The following is a 20,678-nucleotide window of genomic DNA, read 5'->3' on the forward strand; positions in this document are numbered from 1 at the left end:
ATTTGCAGTTCTTGCATATCATTACGAAGAGTATCCTGCCACTCTAATAACTGTTTAAGCATCTCGGTCTGTGTAGGGCCGGGATTTACTTCAACATCACCGCAAAGTAGCAACTTACACACAACGAGACACTCGTAAGCCATAGCAAGGCATCGCCGTGGGCACGGCAGGACCATAAAACACCACGATAATCGCTACGCAAGGAGCTTGTATAGGAACAAACCTGCACAATGAAGAACAAGGCTCTTGTCAGTGTCATGGCAGTTCCTGGTCCGCCGTGCCCACAGAAGAAAAATTCTGTGGCACTTCTTTTATACGGACGATCGCCGATGACATCACAGTGCTGCACTCAAAAGGGATCGTTAGGAGCAGGGTTGTGTCTGGAGATGACGATGAGATTGGAGGCGCCATAACACTGCCGATGGTGCATATGCGTACATTGCGGAAACGATGTTCACCGAGATGTTCATGAACAGAAGTTGATACCACGGTGAATCCAAGAAAGCCCTGCACAATGAAGAACAAGGCTCCTGTCAGTGTCATGGCAGTTCCTGGTCCACTGTGCCCAAAGAAGGAAAATTCCTGTGGCGCTTCTTTTATACGGGTGATCACCGATGACATCACAGCGCTGCACTCAAAAGGGATCGTTAGGAGCAGGGTTGCGTTTGGAGATGACGATGAGATTGGAGGCGCCATAACACTGCCGATGGTGCATATGCATACATTGCAGAAACGATGTTTGCCGAGATGTTCATGAACAGAAGTTGATACCACGGCAAATCCAAGAAAGCCCTGCACAATGAAGGACAAGGCTCCTGTCGGTCTCATGGCAGCTCCTGGTCCACTGTGCCCACTGATATACTGATAATTGTCCAGCAGGGGGGCCCATCTTTGTATTGAAATGGCTTTGTTCGAATTGAAGGGACCCGTCAGTGGTTTATGATCAGTCACCAAGAAAAATTTGTTTCCATACAAACAGCCTTTAAACCGGGTCACCCAAAAAACCAGTGCCACAGTTTCCTTTCTTTTTTCCAAGTTTCATTCTGCTTGGTTAAGTGTTCTGGAACGGAATCCTATGGGGTAGTCGATTCCATTTATCCAATGGGAGAGAACTGCACCCTCTCCTACTGCTGATGCATCACATTCCAAACGCAATGGTTTTTTCGGGTCAAGGTGGGCTAGAAACCTTGAAGTCTGGACGGCTTCTTTTACGTGCTTGAAGGCTGTCTCTTGTTTGTTCTGCTACTCCCATGTGGCCCCCTTCTTTAGAAGGTCGTACATGGCACCAAGTGTGTAGACAAATTAGGCAAAAGCTTGGCATAATAATTAATTAATCCCAGAAATGCCTTGAGTTCGGTCACTGAGGTAGGCGTAGGGGCTCTTATGACAGCTGCTATGTTGTCATCCTTGGGCTTGAGGCCAGAAGCATCCGGGCGGTGACCTAGAAAGGTGACTTCCCTTTGGAAAAATGTACATTTGTTGCGGTTCAGCCTAAATCCACTCTCTCATAAATGTTGAAGCACTTGTTGCAACAGTTTGATGTCGTTTTTCTTCTCCGCTACGATGATGTCATCGAGGTAAACTTGAACACCTGGAAGATCACTGAAGAGCAAGTCCATTCGTCCTTGAAAGATGGCTGGCACTGAACTTACTCCAAAGGGCAGTCTGTTGAATCGGAATAGACCCTTGTGTGTGTTGAGCACTATTAATTCTTTAGCCTTGTCATCCAACGGTAGTTGATTGTAGGCTTGTTTCAGGTCGAGGGTGGTGAATACTTCACTACAGTTTAGTCGTGCGAAAATGACTTCTACCCGTAGCAGAGGATATTGTTCAGTAACTGTAGCTCCGTTCACAGTCAGACTGAAATCTCCACAAACTCTGATGGATCCATCAGGTTTCACGACAGAAACGACAGGTATTGCCCATTCGGCCATCGTTACAGGTGATAAAACACTGTCCGCCATCATCCGATCCAATGCCTCTGAAACCCTGTCTACCAAGGCATAAGATAGGGAACGAGCTTTGCAGAAACGAGGTGTTGCCTGTTGCTTGAGTTGGAATTTCACTGTTGGGCCGGTAAATCTTCTAACTCCTGAGTCAAATACATCTATGAAGTCATCAAGTGAAGTTTGTTGTGTTTTCTCCGCTTGGTCTGGTTGTGCTTGAATCATCGATACAAGGTTGTGGTTCAGCATTGCTTCCCCACATTGGTTGAATGTCTTTATAATGTCTCTTCCACAAAGCGCTGGGCCGGGGGTGTCTACAATCGCTAAAGCTCCGACTACCATCTGTCCATCACACGATGCAGTCATGCGTACTTGACCCATCACGGGAAGCTCTCCCAAAAAAACAGGAAAGTCGAATAGTCGTAGTGGTTAACGGTGGCCAGTTGTGCCAGTGCTGCCAAAACACTACTGTAGACACAACACTAACTGGCAAACCGATATCCACGAGCATGCGAAGAGGTACACCATTCCAAGTAATTTCCTTAAAAACCAGTTTCACAGTGTGTTGGTTACTGTCTTGATGTGCCACGATGGTATAAAGTGATTCATGATCGGGCAATCGGTGCTCAGAATCTGCCAACATAACGTAGCTATGCGGGACTTACCTCGCGTTCCAGAACGGCACACCCGGGCGAGATGCCCACGTCGACCACACTTCCGACACACTATGTTTTGGTGATAGCATGCTTCTACTTCACGAGTGTCGCTTCCGCATCTTGGGCATTGTCGGACACGCTGCTGATGTCATCCTTCCCGAGAAGGCATTCTCGTATAGTGAACCAGCCCCTGTTCCAATGTCTGCATGTTTCTGGCATTCTCACTTGCGTTCTGCACTGAAATGGTGAAGTCTTCCACCTTCGACAAAGTCAGGTTACGTCATGTGAGTAAAAGCAGCTGAACGTCTTCATCTGCCGCCCCGCAGACGATTAGATCCCGTAGCATGCGCTTCAGAGAGATCCCAAAGTTGCACCGTTAGGCCAGCCGCTGAATCTCTGCAATGAAGTCTTGCACATTCTCGCCGGGTAGCTGTGCCAGCATAAAAAATGCGTAACTTGCGGCGATCTCATTGATTTTCGGCTCGTAGTAGTCCTGTAAGTATGTGATGGCTTCTTTGTATATAAAGGCATGGACTTGTGTTGAGTGACTTCTTCCCTGGATGACGCATACTGCCGAGTCTAGTAATGAGGATATCAAGATGGCGCATCATTTCGCTTCGTCTGTTATCTCTTGCACTTCCAGGTACACTTCGAGTCGGATCTTGAAGGTTGCTTATGTGCCTTTGATGCCGTCGAACACAGGTGGTTTTCTGAGGCTCATTCTTCTCTGTGTTGTGAACCCAATGAGTTTGTCTTCTTCCTCGTCGTCACTGATACGTCGCGCCCTGGTATACAAAAGGACTACATGGGGAACATAGAAAAATGGAATGTTTATTGTTTGCTCTGCGCGGCTATATATAGGAGGTCCATGATGTACACGTCACGTGCCTAGAGTCCCGGATGCTGTCCTGGTTTGCCAGCTGAAGACACATCAGTTTTCGCTGGATTATTATGGCTCAATGTAATGAGTATCAACTACAGTTGAACATCATTATAAAGACGTTGCATCCAACACAAAAATGCCTTCGTTATACGCATACATGCTGATATTGATGAAAAAAAAAATCGCTCGCATGTCTATGCGAAAGAAAAGTAAGCATGATGCCTCCGATGATACCGTGTTGGATCTCACGTTTTCAATACAGTCAGCCTCTCTATATGGCTTTCATAGATTACGAAGAGGCATTTGATTCAGTAGAGATACCAGCAGTCATAGAGGCATTATGTAATCAAAGAGTACGGGAGGCTTACGTAAATATCTTGCAATATATCTACAGAGATCCCACAGCTACCTTAATTCTCCACAAGAAAAGTAGAAAGATATCTATAAAGGGGTCAGACCAGGAGACACAATCTCTCCAATGCTATTCACTGCATGCTTGGAAGAAGTATTCAAGCTATCAAACGGGGAAGGCTTAGGAGTATAGGAGTAAGGCTCAACAGCGAGTATCTCAGCAACCTTCGGTTTGCAGATGACATTGTCCTGTTCAGCAACACTGGGGACGAGTTACAACAAATGATTGAGGACTTTAACAGAGAGAGTGTAAGAGTGGGGTCGAAGACTAATATGCAGAAAACAAAGATAATGATCAATAGCCTGGCAAGGAACAATAGTTCAGGATTGCCTGTCAGCCTCTCTAGAGTCTGTGAAGGAATATGTTAACCTAGGTCAATTACTCACAGGGACCCTGATCATGAGAAGGAAATTTACAGAAGAATAAAAATGGGTTGGAGCGCATTCAGCAGACATTGTCAGATCCTGACTGGAAGCTTACCATTATCATTCAAAAGAAAGGTGTACAATCAATGCATTCTACTGGTGCCAACATATGGGGCAGAAACTTTGGAGACTGACAAAGAAGCTCGAGAAAAAGTTAAGGACGGTGCAAAGAGCAATGGAACGAAGAATGTTAGACGTAACGTTAAGAGACAGGAAGAAAGCAGTGTGGATCATAGAGCAAACGGGGATAGCCGATATTCTAATTGACATTAAGAGAAAGAAATGGAGCTGGGCAGGTCATGTAATGCATAGGTTAGATAACCGGTGGACCATCAGGGTTACAGAATGGGCGCCAAGAGAAGGGAAGCGGAGTCGAAGACGGCAGAAGACTAGGTGGGGTGATGAAATTAAGAAATTTGCAGGCACTAGTTAGAATTGGTTGGCACAGGACAGGGGTAATTGGAGATCGCAAGGAGAGGCCTTCGTCCTACAGTGGACATAAAATAGGCTGCTGCTGCTGCTGCTGATGATGATACACAGTTGAACCCAGATATAACGAAACAAAAGGGGATCACAAAAAGTTCTATGTATAGGAAATTCAATATAAAAAAAAGGAACATTTTACACAAAAATTTTCAAGGGAATTTTACTGCTGTTCGTTATACACAATAATTCGTTATATGTGGGTTTAATATATCCAGGTTCGACTGTTATCGATATTGTATCAGATCTCGAATTTTCGGTTTCGTAATAGCAGTACACCACCCATTGAAATAAAGCATGACCAACCAAACTTTATATTCATTATATCCAATAATTTTTTTTATCCATGTTTTTTACATTGACGTTTCAGTGTATTAATAATGATTAGGTTTCACATAGTTCTTATAGTTGTTTTTTTTTTGTTTCATCCCCATTCTTGCATAGATTCAGCTGAGCGGATGTTGCACTCATTGGACAGGCACACATTCACTTCAATCACACCACACGAACTCCGCAAGATTTCTGAGCAACATGACAACCACCCTGTCAAAACTGAAAGGCTTGTCCCTCACCAGACCACATGCCCTAGGCATGCTATTTGTACCCACCGCACACTCTCCATTCCCACAAGATCACTTCCGGGGAGGAGCAGTTGTCCTTACTCCTAGGTATTGCAGATCAGGCTCCTCGTGCCCTTACTGATCATGCCAAGGCAGTGCAAATTATCAAGTAATATGAGTACATGCCTCCACCTAAAAACCCCTAGAAAACCTGGACCTTACTATAGTGTCCAAGTTGTGAAAAAAAAAATATCTATTATAGTGTTTAAAAGTTGCAAGGAGCTCCAGTGCACTCACTTTCTCTACAAACATACACTCGCCACGCTCCATGATGACAATCTTGCCCTTAAGCTCGTGACTGTTGTGCAACTCCCCACAGCCACGCAGAGGGTCAAGCAGCACAAGTGGAGCACGAACTTCATTAGTGGGCTTGCCAAGGTCCTTGCCAAACTGGGCCGGCCCCGCTTGTAGAACCATATGCATCTTGGTAGAAGGCAGTGTGAATGTCACAGACCGCACATGCTGCTCTGCACACAAACAAGGGCAAATAATAATAATAAGACACAAATACCTACAGGCCATAGATTTCGTATTTAATGAACACTGATTCAATCTGCTTAATGAAACAATAGGTTCTTAATGGAGCAACTTCTCCAGATCAAAACCACCAAGTTGGAGGATAGTAAAATCTGCTATGTGTTTAAATACAAGTTCCAGCAAGAGCAGAGTTTTAATGTGCTGATATATACTGATACATATGTGTAAGGCTTTAGATGTTGTATCCACAAATCCATCAAGCCACAATTACATTTAAAGTTATAACAAAAGTGTGCTACATTCATCGCTAAGTGAACATGGAATGGAACATGGAACATGGAATTTAATGTGCAAAAAACAGTCTGTTAAGCAACCATCTTGTATACTCAAATTGTGGAAACATTTTGATTCACGTTATGACACCAAGTTTGCTGAAGTGCAGATAAACGGTTAGGACTAAAGCTATCACTGAGTGAATTGATAGTTTCCTAAATAACAAGAAATACCAATTTTCAATAGGTGTAGATCCCATTCATTAGGAGCTGCTGCTAGCTGTCATGGATAGAGAGTTATATCAAAGAGTATCCAGTCGTGTCTGGTGAATGAAACAAAAGCAAGCAACCAGTAAGAAAGTTCCTGAATTTGTTAAGAACAAACTGAAATAAACAATGAATATTGCATAAGCAAGTGGAAGCACTTGAGGCTACATGAACACTACATGATTTTAAAGCATCTGACCTACAAAGTGTGTGCTATGCCTATGGCTTTTACTTCTGTAAGTTATATCATAACTCCTTCAGTCATGAATTATGATGCACTGTTGGTGGTGTCAAGGTTCCACAATGTTATCTGAAGGAGCTGCAGATTCCATTGAAAGAAACAAAGTTAATGGGGGTAGGACGAACCTTTCTGTATCTTTAATGAGTGCTCATAATTACACAGTGGTTAAATCTAGGTTTACTGGATGCTCAGTCATGTGGCATTTTTGCACAAAAAGAATTCGACCACCATCTAAAGCAAATGCACAATTTATTTATTTGTTGAATGCATAATGTGAAAAAAGACCCTGTAATTTCACCACTGTCAAAGGAACTTCACACATCGAACATCTTGTCAACATGGTAGTGCCATCAATAAATTGGTTGTGTGTAGAAATCAAAGAGCCAGGAATAAAAATGTAAAGATTGGGGAAAAAAGTTTTTTTTTTCTTGTTTCTTCCAGCAGACAAAATGGAGAAAGAAAGAATACTACTGAAATTTTCTTCTACATACAGTTATACTTGCCATTCTCGGCTATGCAGCATACTCTAGAAAAAATGTCGATGACAAGGAAACGGCAGCACAGTTTTCAAGTGTCTACATTATATATGTATGGTTTCAGTTTCGTTTTGACTTTCAAATGTAGCCAAATGCAGGACGCTTTCTGCGTTTTGATCAAGAACTGGTGTCTGGGACTCTGCGAAGCATGTGGAACTGTCAACCTCATGGCAAAGCCTTTGCCCTAATCAGCCGCTCACAACTCTATATAGCTTCTAGGCCGCAGTAGACACCTTCACCATCTGCCAGTTATGAACGAAACTGGTTTTTGTTTGGAAATGTTCATAACAAGCTTCGCAACAGGCACACAAGAAGACGTGTCTGAAGGCTCATCTACGTACAATCATATTTGAATGCAGAAGCAGGCGCGATCGAGTCTAATGCAAATGTGCCTAGCGTGAGTGACTTGGTCACTGAATGACCTTTTTCTCAGTTATCAGATTAGCAATACTATTTAGTAAAAGAGAACAAAGTATTAATTACATTGCTTTTGCATTCTCTGTACAATTATCATGTGTATTTAAGGATAATTATTCATTGCTGGAATAATGCTATTTTTACTGGAGTTTCAATTGTTATGAAAACTTTCGAAATTTCCTGAAGACTGAAAAAAAAAAAAAGTTTTTTTTCCTCTCGTTAAAAATTTCACGAAATTTCGCATCACTAGTTGTGTGTAGGAATACTTTCTACACTGAAGTGAAGCCACACAGAGAAGGAGAGGGTTCAATTTGCCTGCAGTTTAATGTTCGTGGTTTCTTCCTTGCCTGCACTCAACAGAACTGGCAAAAACAAGGCTGCTATTAAGTAAAGCTCTTCCAATCTCTTTTTATTCCAAATCGGCCATCAGCCCTCCGCGACAGGTCAAAATGTTTCGCACTCTGCCCATATGGGCATGGTGGCCGCCCATATAAGCAGAGCGTGAACCATGTTGACCTATCATGGAGGGCTAATGGCCAATTTGGAATAAAAACAGATTGGAATGGTTTTACATTATACTGACCCAAGTCAGATACGCAAAAGTGTACCCCATGACTGAAGGGGGACAAAGAAAAGCTGTTTGATCTTTGGTAGGTCACAAGGTTAGCAGTTGCAACAGGTTTTTCACATGAAGCAGCAGCCACACTATAGAGGTGAAACACAGGTGCACTATGCAGGTGATGCATAAATGTCTACTTTATGTGCTATTCTTCTTTCTGTAAAAGACCTAGAGTCGCTCTCACTCAGATTTTTTTATTTGTTCTGTTTCCTAAGCACATGGCCATTTTCAGGACTGGACAATCTGGAAAGTGAGCTGTGCTCTGAAAGCAGGCTCTGAAAGCAGGAAAACCACGAGCTGCCAGATGCCAGGCACATCAGGTCAGGCCAACAAATTGCAAATATGCCACAAGGCCAACGCTTTAACCAGAGGCTACTAGATCTAGGTTTAATATGCCGTCATCGCCAGTAAAAATGTTTTCCACGTCACCAGCACTAAATGCTGGATGCCATCTGGTAGATAGAAATTGCAATGCTTTTGCAGTGAAGAGGCTTCTCAGGCCTAACAGTATCAAAATAAACAGCTGATTTCAATAATAGTGAGTTTTAGAATAGGGTACTCAAGCCACACCCAAGTGTTGGGGGACCCAAACTCCATGGTAGGCCCTTCTCACTCTTTTATGCTCGTTGTCCTGCATGCCCGGCGGTTTGCATCACCCAACACTTGGGCACCTTAATCTAAATCTCTCTAATGACAAAACATTGCCGACAGTTTGTCCTTTGTGCAAGATGAGATAAAGCGAAGACTGATTTTACCATTTCTGTCACAGAAGAAAGCAAGTAGCAAGAGTAAAATTCAGATTGAAGCGAGTGAACTGGTTGCTGCCATGTTGTTGTGCAATCACGCAGTAACTGGTAGAAACCGACGGCCAGACTTTCTGGCAATAAGTGAAAATTTTGCAAGCAGCAGAAAATGACACGTCCATGTGGTGTCTTGGGATGCTGTTGGCTGTCTTGACTCGGTTTCTAGCCACGCTTTTGCATTTTAAGCAAAAAATCATAGATCCGGTTCTTGGGTGCTATCTTTGTCCCTGACGGCAGTAAATGGCCACGATGATGTATGCAGTGCCACGCTGCCTCACTCGTGATGGGTGACTAGAGGAATTCAGCTTCTTCGGTAGTGATTGTCTCTAGAACTAAGTATTTTCTTGGCATAAAACAAGCGCTCCAAGGTTTTTGGAATGGTGTTAACAATCCACATTGCCTTAATATTGGCCTTTAGTGTCCCTTTAAATGTGTGTACCAAATCAGCACAGCATGAAAGCTAAAATGATGCTCACTCTGGAGCATGTGCTAAGGTGCTCAACATGAAGCATTTGTGACACATGGTTTACGATGAATTGTTTTGTCGCAACTGATTATCTAATGCCTCCATCTACCTAGTCTTTACCATTGCTGTTATATGAACCACTTGCACCGGAATAGGACGAAATGTACTATTGGCGCAGTTTGTTTCATGAAGAGCAATGCACACTAAACACTACCTGACAAAGTTCCAATTAATGGCCAGAGTTTATCTTTCCAGAACCATTCTGCACTTGACGAAAACGGAATGTGACTAAAAGGGCAATTTTTGAGCTGTATACTTATAAAGAGTGTCAAGTCCAACGATATTGTGGTGCGTAACGAACCCTTGATCATTGGAGACTGGTTATCCTGTGGTGTCATCAGGAGTGAGTTATGAATTAAATTTTTTCAAACAGTTAAAAGTGGATTTAATGCCACCTGGAGGCCTTTTACTTGTAACACTGACACTTCACATACTGAACTTAACTGAAGCAAATCGTTTACATGAGAGCTATGAATGCCTTCAACCTAAGAACAGCTGCATACCTGGCTGAGCATTTAATTAGCCCAACTGTAACTCAAGTATGACCGAAACTCAATTTTCAATTAAAGTACAACTTGGCAATGTGCCAAAGGCGCACGAAAGAGTGAGTGTTATAGTTCATAAAAAAAAAAAGGCAACCCTTTTTATGAAACACGTATATGGGACAACAAGGGCTGAGTGCTTTAACTCTTCAATCCACAAGCTCAAACTGGACTCATTCTAGCAGTTAGTACCAATGTCAACAATAGTGAAACCCATTTGTTGTGGCTGTAGTTTGTTTTCACAGCATGCTCGAAATTAGGAATGCTAGTCAATTCAGTTAGTGACAATAAGGTAAACAAAAATTAAATTTAGTAAATTAGCAGATATGTAAGGTTGGAAATACAGCCATTTTAAATTGACAGTGCCCATGTTAATAGCACCCCCACTTTCTGTTGTCAAAGGTGCCCTTGGGTCGACAAAATTTCACCTACACCTAAAAACAGGAGCAGTAGTGGCAATTTGTGGTTGGGAGTGGCACAGGAGCAAAACTGAAAACAGGATGCAATGTGGAAGTCTTATGTGCCCATGCAGGTTTTCTGGCTACTCTAATGGTGAATTCCAGTGTGAAAACAGGAGCACTCAAAAGCACGCTGAAAGTGCTCTTTCCAGGCACGGTGTGTTTCAGTGGTCAAACAGGAGTGGGAGTGCCGACATCCAGTGGTAGAACAAGAGCAGTTGTGCTGCGCCGAGAGAAGCTGGGAGCAGTTCGCACTGCTCTCGCCTGAAAAGCGGAGTACGGAGAAAGTCACGTGATTCAAGCCGTCATCTCCTCCACATTTGTATTTATTTTGCTTCAGCCGGTGAGTGCGGCGGCAATGGCGGCAGCCAAGCATAGTCGCTCTGTTTTGGCTCCAGTGACTGACGTCGTTGATGTGAACGAGCTTCGCAACGATTCAGCGACAGATACTGGCATTTCTAGTCAACCTTGCTTCTCGTCAGATACGCGGGGGACAGCGGCAGCCAAGCATCTTTGCCTTGCTGAAGTGCTTGAGACGCTCGACGGTGACAGCAGCGAAAGCTACAGTCACCAGATGTGTCGGAGGATGCGTTGGCATTGCACAAATGCATGGTATACGCGGCCGCGAACCGGTGAACACTTGACGACCACAATAAGGTTACATGTGTTTTGCCGCTCTCCCACAGAGAATGCTGGGACGTTGATTGCTTGTGTCACATGGTACATTTCTCCTCACACGTCCTCCTCTAACCTGCTCTCTGGATATACGCCACATTCCAGTGGTGGGTTGAGAGTTCCGGCTCTCACTTTGCTGCCACCCGACTCCGCACTGCGCCAAGCTCTACTCCTGTTCTCTTAATGGAATTCGCCATAAGCAGAAACTCTCAAAGGACATTAAGACCACGACTGAGCACTGGCAACAAATGCAGTGTGTGACACACTGCATTGGAGCTCAGATGGGGGGAAAAATGAAAATAAGGAAAGCAAGAGGCTTAACCACGGCCTGTAGGAGCTCGGAACAAAGAAATGTAGAGAAATAAATTAAATGAAATGTGTGTATACTCATGCATTCTGTTTATAAGTTTGCATTTCTGTCACCATTGTGCGTATAGATGATCATAATTATTTAAAACTTGCACATGTACCAAAGGAATGCATCTTTCCAAAACCCAATTTCTTTGTTTAAATTTTGAGGGACACGAATAATAAACCCTAAATAATCATAGAAGAAAATTTTTTTTCTTGCCTAAGCTTAGGCATATGAGGGTTAGCATATCACACTGCTAAAGAGCAACTTTTTTGGGTATTTAAGAAAAATTACTTTCTGAGGCAGCGGCACTCGGCCCCTGACCTGCGTGTCGGGGGGTGGGTAGACCACCTTATCCGTTGGAAAATAAAGTTTATTCTATCTTTCATACTTTGAACAGCTCCCCCCCCCCCTCACTCCCGCTTTCTCTCTCCCTCCCAAGCATCACTCCTGTGCACCATAGGAAAGTTTCACACTTATACGAAGTTTTTTTTTCTTCTTAACATGTCATCTGCGGCCATTCACAACTTTGCGGGTGCTACAAAAACTCGAATTCTAAATGTTAGAGAACAAGGTACATTGTGACACAACCAGGCTCACGTAAATGTTCTGGTTAATCTAATTTTTCAAGCCGCAGAAACTTGGAATCTTAAAATTTTATTAAGAATGGAATTTTGATGAAAAGAAATTTGCACAAGATAACCTCAGACTATGTAACTAATTAAAACAATTTAAGTAGTTTCAAATATGACACATGAATACCTAATGATTATTGGGCTCTCTGCATGCACTTAAAAATCGTGAAAATAGACACAAACAATACAGGCAAAAGTGTCTATATTTATAATACACGACAAGCACACCTTGCTGGTTCTGCTGCTTTGCCAACTCTATCATCTCTTGCATGAACAGCAGGCCCTCCTGGGCATCCTCAGGGCTCTCAGCCTACAATCAAACAACCAATACAGCATTCACGATAGTGAACCCCCAGAAGGTAAGAAGAAAAACTATATACAGTGATGCACAAGAATGCCAGCTGCGACACTTGAGTTGCCAACTCTCCCTTGCAGAAAGTTGGGACGGGTGAAAATGGGGGAAATTAAAAGAGTGTGCTGGCAAAATCCGCATAAAAATTTTTTAAAGGCATTTTGTGTGGTGTAAAGTAATACTTTCCTCGATTTCTTACTGCTTGTAATACAGTATTACATAAAAAGCAATTGAGGAATTTCTCCCATTTTGGGCAGATGGTCAGCTTGACTTTCTTGAAGCTTCACCTTACTGTGCTCTACACATTTGATTTCAGCTATCTCTCAAGAAGCTTTTCATTACAGAGAAAAAACTATGCTGTCATCTTTGTGAGAATGTTGCTGACATGAACAGAAAGGAGATTCAGCAAAGGTGAGGAAGATGTTCAAGGTGTTCGCAGTAGTTGTACTGGCAGAGAAAGTCAGTGTCCAAGTCTCACCAAGCCTCAACTGAGGACAAATGGGGACTTGAGACATTTCAATCCTATCCAAGAGTGTCCCACAATATCCAGGGTGGTTGGCAACATTAGTGGCAGCTACCTTGAAATGCGACTTTTATGGTAATGAACAAACAGCTTTTAGGGAAATAGCTATCAACCTTCTCTGTAACTTTAATTACAACCTGCATCCATACTTGTTCTGGCATAAATGTCTCCAATGCGCGCTACCTACCACAAGCAACATATTGTTCCACACCCATTTTATGCTTACTTTTTGTCACTGTCATGGCTATACTAAAGAATGATGCTCTTGTAACACAAAACAAAGAATTTTTTTTAATATGAAAAAACACTTTTTTAATGTAAAAACACTAGCCATTTAAGCCAAATTCCTTGCAGCTTACACTTGATATACTTTAGCTATAGTTATGCTTACGGAGTTAGTACGAGCAACACACTTGTTTACCAAAAAAACTGCCGGCATATATAAGGAATTTTTTTTAGCTGCACCACAATTTTAAACCTTGAACTAAATTACTTGATGAGGCAGGCATTACTTCCATGAGCAAATACATAACTAAATAAAAAAATCACTAATTCAGTTTTTAATAATTAAGTAAACGTACATATTACAATTAACCAATTCTAGCTAGTGAGTTTGCAAAGCATATCAACTTGAGGATGGCACTGGTTAAGGATGGCACCTGTTTGTGAGGATGGTACCAATTTCAAGATATGCACCTGCAAACGTGCAGTAAAAATGCAGTTGTTCCACTTACTTTTAAAAGAAAACACCATTTTATGCATTGAAGCACAAAAAAAAATTTAATTATGGGGTTTTACGTACCAAAACCACTTTCTGATTATGAGGCACACCGTAGTGGAGGACTCTGGAAATTTCGACCACCTGGGGTTCTTTAACACGCGCCTAAATCTAAGTACACGGGTGTTTTTTATGCACTGAAGCACAAAAGTAACTGCAATGCCAACGTATTTCATTGCACACTTTGAAAATGAATATCTCAAAACTGCCGTCATCCCGATAATTTGTTCGAAGTAGATATGCTTTGCGAACACACCAGCTACAATTCGTAGATAAGATTAGATGCCGTAAAGTAGTTAATGAAACATTAAGTTGTGTAATTTTGTTACTTATTCAATTAAGCATTTTAATTTCACATAGAAGTAATGCCCGCCTTGTCAAGTAATTTACTTCCAAGTGTTAGAATTGTGCTACCTGCAACAGGCAATTTTGAAAAATTAGGTGCAGATTCAAAACACACACATACACACAATTTTTTTTGGTTTAGGTTTTGCATACCAACTTCATTAAGTGCTTGTTCTGTATACTGAAATAAACTGCCAGAATACACCTCCAGAAACAATATAGTTCTGACTCCACATAAACCATAAAATATGCTTATTGTTACGATGCAACCAAGAGTAGCACCAGTAAGAAGACGATTTGATGTGTAGAGGTGGAATCAGTCTCGACAGCAGTCTTGTTTATGCGTCGTCGTCTCTTGTAAATATTGTAAACACATCTTTATATGCGACTTCTGCAATGTAACCATATTATATACCATGACACTGTATCCAGGGGAGCATATGCACCCTTTTGAGCAGCTGCCCACATCAAATGAAGTTGGCAGTAATGAACAACTCACAGTTAAAATTAAATATGTACTTGTGCGTAGCATTAAAATTAGGGGGAAAAAGGTCCTGTACTTCTAGGGAAAAATTGTAAACAGATATACAACTCCGTTCCAACTTTTCTTTCAATCTTTCTTTCTTCGCCTGATTCAGTCATTCATATCACACAAAGGCTAAACAAAGCTATCCTACTTAACAAGGTGAAATGCCCTGGTTGATTAATTTATGAGTCCATCAGGCCTTGATTTTCTTATTCTTCATCTTACTACTGTACCTTACTGTGTCCATGTTGTCTTTGTTGTGCTATTTCACTTAACCAGCACAGGTTTTTCTTTACTTCCTTACTGTGTAGTAACAACCAAAGCCATAAAAGGCCTGGCTCTTGTGTGGAAACAAACCATGTAATTTCTTTTGCTAAATATTAACAAGAACTTACACTGCTTCAGTTGAGAAATACCCCTACAATCCTTTTCTAATACAAAATACCTCACTGTCGCAAAGTTCAGACCAATATGCATGAAAAAGGAACTAGCTTCTTGATCCAACAAAGCATGAAAAAGGTGCATCAAGCTGTGCTACCTGCGCAGCGTTGTGGATGAGTTGAATGCGGCCATCAGACATAAGTGTCACAAATACGCCCATTTTCTTCACCAAGTTCAGGTGCTCCTTCTTGTTCGCCTCAAATTGTGATGCATGGAGCCTCCTAGTACTTGAAAGGTAAAGAAGAGCAGAACGTTTCTTTATAAATGGCCAAGAAATGGTAAAGGCTTAACTGCTGCAAATGCATTGGCACAAGAATACACACTAATGTTTACAAATAATAGAAAGCCATGACTTCTTGATTAAAGTATGCATTTAAAAATGAGCTATAACTTGCATTGACCTAGTGAACAAATGTTAAATAAGAACCTTGATACCGAATCACACTGAAACACTGCTCTCAACTTATACCAAGTTGCCATATCTTTGCTAGTACATCAACATTATGCAGTCTGTGTCATTTCTGTGCTCCCTGCGTGGAGGGAGCCTAACCGACTCTGCAGGCATTTTAACTAAAGTTGTTCTCTCTCTCTCTCTCTCTCTATAGGAGAGAAAGCCTTTTTAAGTCATGTTTACAGAAGGATTACAGCCTCAGGTTGCGAAAATGAGCCAGCCAATAATCTGTTAGCTGCCTGGTAAGAACACTGTCACAACACCAGTATAGATGTGGCTTAGCTAAATCGAGGCACGCATTTGCATCTAAGAATGTTTATAGCAGTATATAACTGTACATTCAAAATCGTCACACAAGTCATCCTTTCTTTAACCATATGCCACCACTCATAATGCTTAAGCACAGTGACTAGCACTGAAAGTTTGTACACTACCTAGGAAATACACTCGAAGGCCATCCAGATTCAACAGCCAAAGCATGATGACGTAAAAAAAATTGAATGACCAAGTTAGCAGTCACATGCAACATACCCATTTATAATTTTTAAAATTATTTAATTACATTTTAAATTTTACTACATACCATGAACCCACTACTCCAGCACCAAGCCTTGTTAATACCACCAAGCAGTGAGTTACTGAGTGTCCACCATAAATTGTATTGGGTGCAAATGTGGCAGCCTCAAGCGGCTTCTAATAACTACTTTGTTGGGGGTCATTCATGCAGCTGCTAGTTCAGACTATAAAGGCAGGTTTGTTTTAAAATATAATAAAACAACCAAGGCCAATTTAGCTGTGACAAACTGAAAGTATCCATATAACCAAATTAAAAGGAACATGACACACGAATGTGCAATTTATTAACATGCACAATCTGATCAATAATTACACACTAGTAGTACCTGGCCTGATGTTCTTCCATTATGCTGCTCAGTAAAAACCAGTACAAAATAATTAAAGGAAAGCAACAATAGTGAATCAAAGATGAATCTATAAAAGTTGAGAATGTGGATTCATCTCTGTCTCACATGCACACACACACAAACATACACACGCATGCATGCAATCCCCCACCTCAAGCACACAAACATGGGAAAGGGGTATGCTTATTAGACTTCACATGAATAGTAAGATGGTGCTGTGCTTTCCTCTGATGGGACTGATATATGAAGCAATGTAACAGCAGTTTATCAGTACAATTTCATATAGCTAAAGCTGACAGACGTGCCATGCAATACACATAACACTATGCATGTTTAAATGTTGCTTAAGTGCAATATATGCAATAAGCATTAGTTCATATTTTGATCACTGAATTTAATACTCAATAATGGCTTTGCATCTCAACTATAACTGTGCCTAATAGACACCATGCTTAACCTACTTCTTAAGTTCGAAACTAATAGTACAAGGGACCCCTTTTTGAGTTTCTTGCTTGAGTTATGAGGCCCTACATTTAATTGTTTCATTTAGCAAATAAATAAACATTAGTGTACTATTTCTAACATGATTCTTCCTGGGAAACAGTAAGGAAAGTGGCTATGTGACATGGGACGTGGTAGCATGAGATGTTCAATACTGCAAGAGCCCCATTTTGCAATGGGCAATTTCTTCACTTTTGTTCTCTGTTTCCCATATGCCACAGTTGGTGATCTTTCAATAAATAAAAACATCAGCATGCAACCTTTTTTGGAGCACAACATGGGGGAATTAGCTGCATAAGGACAAGACAAGCAGAAATTAAGTATGCAGAAATAAAAATAAAAGTTGAATGCTCTATATTACTTATATACACCATTCACATATCATAAACACTAAATTTTGCAAGTAGACCACACTTTTCAAGATTATGCAATGTTCCATGACTATAATTTTCTCTAAAACAGTCACATATGAGCATCAGACAAATGGTATGAGAATAAGTGAAAAATCAAGCTGTTATGAATAAAAAAAAAAAGCAGACAGTGCGTGTTTCTGTCAAGGCAGCCGAAGATGAAGATCAAGGAATATAAATACATGTACTACTATAGCATCAAGTGTTTAACACCCAATTGCCACAATACCACGATGTCTTACATAAATGTCACTTTTTACTTTCTGCTGACCAAGAGCCTCCTTGGCAGCAACCAAAACAAGCACGGCACTTTCAGGCAGAAGTGGAACATGGAAGTACATATACAGATATGTTGCAGGTTCTGATATGTGCATCCGCATTACAAACCTGAAGTGATTCAGTTATACAACTGCTTTTAAGGCACAAGCCTTAGAGGAGTACTGACACAAAAATTTTTGATCTTGATTTTTCCACTGCAATAAGTAGCTAATGACCCAGTAATCATGGCATGAAACATCATTTGCTTCAAAGCACGACAGGTAATTATTTGGAGTCTTGCTTGTAGCGACCAGTCCAAGTTTCGGTTTCAGAGAGCAACGAGGTGGGCCAAAGAAGGAATGTAAACACAGCTGGGCACGTGACTGCACAAAACTGTGACATAGAAAAAGAAAACACCACAGCTATCGGAGCGGGGAGAAACTTCCTCGCAGGGCCCGTCCCGCCAGCAGCGCAAACTCGTGATGTAGCGTTTTCTCAGTTGTTTACATTCCTTCCTTGATGTCGATGTTGTGAGGTGCTACGTTTTGCGGTTGGCTGCATGCACGCGTACTTTAAAATTGATTTTAAAAATGTTTCAACCTATATTCGCCATTTATATTTTGCAGACAATGTGTGTGTGCCCACATAAATCGATCTCACACGTTAACTCGACCTCGAATTTTTGTGTCAGTACTCCTTTAAGTGGCTCATTGCAATGGCTCATAACCAAAAAAAGTGGCGTCTAGTACAGCGAGACAAAAAATATCATCTCATCAGGGATGGCTCACACCCCTGTAAGCAAGCAGAGATGCAATGGCTGAATATGAATGAACGAAGGAAAGAAAGAAAGGAGTGAAAGGAAAAGGAACAAAGAAAGAGAGAACAAAAGAAAGAACGAAAGCACCTTTAGGTAGTGCATTAGGTGCTCACATGTGTTGTTGAGGAGTTATACCTACAGCGCCATATGTTTACTTCACATTGCGGCTGGTTGTGTCTTGCAAGAAGTCTGGCCCCTCTGATCATATAACTTAATGCACTACCACGTGTGCAGCAGGCTTTTGCCTTAACGTATTAGAGCAGTGTAACATGCTGCTGAACTTTTTTTGTAAAATGTAGTCACTCTACAGTGCAATGTGAAGAAATTCTAGGCTATATATTAGTCTGGTAGTGTTTCAGATTGGCATTGTTTTGCATCAACATTTTGGTCTGGCACAAACGCCAGGTCATAGCAAGTCTAAAGCCTTAGCTAAAAAACAACATAATGGTCAGTTGTGTCTGAAAAGATTACCAAATTGGCTGTAATTCAGCCTTTTCAAACTACATGTGCAAGGCAAAAATGAACATATGCACAAATTAATACACGTAGCAATAACACAGCTCACATGAATAAATGTTAAGAAGCAGGCAGAAGCGTCACTGGCCATATTATGAACAGAAGTACCAGCAGAAATGCAGGAAGAAAACTGTGTGCCAAAAACAAGGAGGAATGACGGCACTCCGTGGTGATCATGCATGCAGGCAGTAAGCGAAAGGCTAAGCTGCTTCTGCACCAGGTACTTGTCCAAGTGCATGCATCCTTCCCTTACTAGTTACTCCCAGTGCACATAGTGCCTCTAATTGGATATAAAGTGTGTAGATGCTGGAATATCACAGCAGAAATGAATGACAATGAATTACTGTGTGTTTGACCTGAACACTTTCCTTGTCTCAACAACAAATTTGGCTGCGCAAATTTCGCAAGAAAAGGTTCACTGTCCGTAAAAGGTCATGAGAATGGAGCACTAGTTCCCTCAGGATCGGTATCAAACTGGTGGTTCTACTGTGTTATGCATTCAAATGGTGGTTTCTGCACCACAACACCAAAGCAGTGGCAAAATAAGAGTGCATCGCACCTTCAAGGCATGTTCAAGCACTTCTGGTGACCTACATTAAAACAGCAGTGCAGTGCACAGTCTCTCGCAATGTGCAGCTTTTTTGTCCAGAAGCTGTATTATTATTATCGTTATGAAGAAGAGAAGCATTTGCAGGAGGAGAAGGCAGGCAGGAGGGCTTTATTGGAAGGCTACTCATGCAGGTAGCAGCGCGTGTCGTTTTGGCCGCAGGGCCCCACTGCAGCTGTTGGCTGGAAGTACCTGGAGGCCACTGTTGGACAGGCACCTTCGACCAGGTTTTTGAGAGGCTGTCGCACAGTGTGTGCATAGTTGCTCTTGGGGAACAGGAAGTGTGTATTGGGGCAGCTATGTGAGAATTCCTCCTCCGGGGCGTAGAACATCATTCGTGGTGACTGCATCTGTGATCCCAGGTGCAATAGAGAAAAGGAGAGAACAGGGTATTAAACTCCAAACAGTGTTTTGACATTTCTGAAGACCTTTCATACTGCAGCCAGAGATGCGAGTGGTGCTTGAATACAAACATGTCTACTTTTTCCTAAAATAGTAGCGAGACTAGCATACTTCTGCTAGCTTCGCCTGTCGTCTAAAAGAAAGTGGAACCAAGTTAAAAAGATTACTAAATAATACAATTTATCATCTTACAATAATAAAAAAAGCATAGGAAGACCAAAAGGACAGCAAGATGACCACACCAAGGAACAGCAAGAATGAATGTGCATACATAAAAAAATTGAACATGGATGTCAATGTTATGAACCCTAAAACAGGAATAAACACATAAGAAGCCAGCATGAGAACTAAAGAAAGAGACAAATTCAATAGAAAGCCAACTTAAGGATTTGAGAAAATAAGAGTCATTGCACACAGAAAGAATAAGTGCATAGGGCACACAAAAACCATGAAAATTTACACCAAGAAATATTACCTGTCATCACGTTGAAAAGGAAAGTGCCAATAATGAGCTTGGCATGGACATGTAATGCTTTATGCTTTTTAAACCCTTCCTTGCAAGTTTTCTTATCATATTTGGTTT

At 41.5% G+C, this 20,678-nt stretch overlaps 1 protein-coding gene across 1 annotated transcript in view; it reads right to left on the bottom strand.

The window, feature by feature from the left end:
- Edem2 (ER degradation enhancer, mannosidase alpha-like 2) overlaps window positions 1–20,678 on the bottom strand; it is a 94,682-nt gene that overhangs the window by 22,410 nt on the left and 51,594 nt on the right. The window contains exons 15-18 of the mRNA XM_075691162.1: window positions 19,886–20,043; window positions 15,308–15,437; window positions 12,474–12,555; window positions 5,663–5,892 (exon numbers count right to left, since the gene is read on the bottom strand). Of these exons, the coding sequence (XP_075547277.1) occupies window positions 5,663–5,892; window positions 12,474–12,555; window positions 15,308–15,437; window positions 19,886–20,043 (600 nt within the window). The remainder of the gene's footprint in view (window positions 1–5,662; window positions 5,893–12,473; window positions 12,556–15,307; window positions 15,438–19,885; window positions 20,044–20,678) is intronic.

The sequence above is a fragment of the Dermacentor variabilis genome, chromosome 1 (assembly GCF_050947875.1).
Source record: "Dermacentor variabilis isolate Ectoservices chromosome 1, ASM5094787v1, whole genome shotgun sequence".
NCBI classification, from domain to species: domain Eukaryota; kingdom Metazoa; phylum Arthropoda; class Arachnida; order Ixodida; family Ixodidae; genus Dermacentor; species Dermacentor variabilis.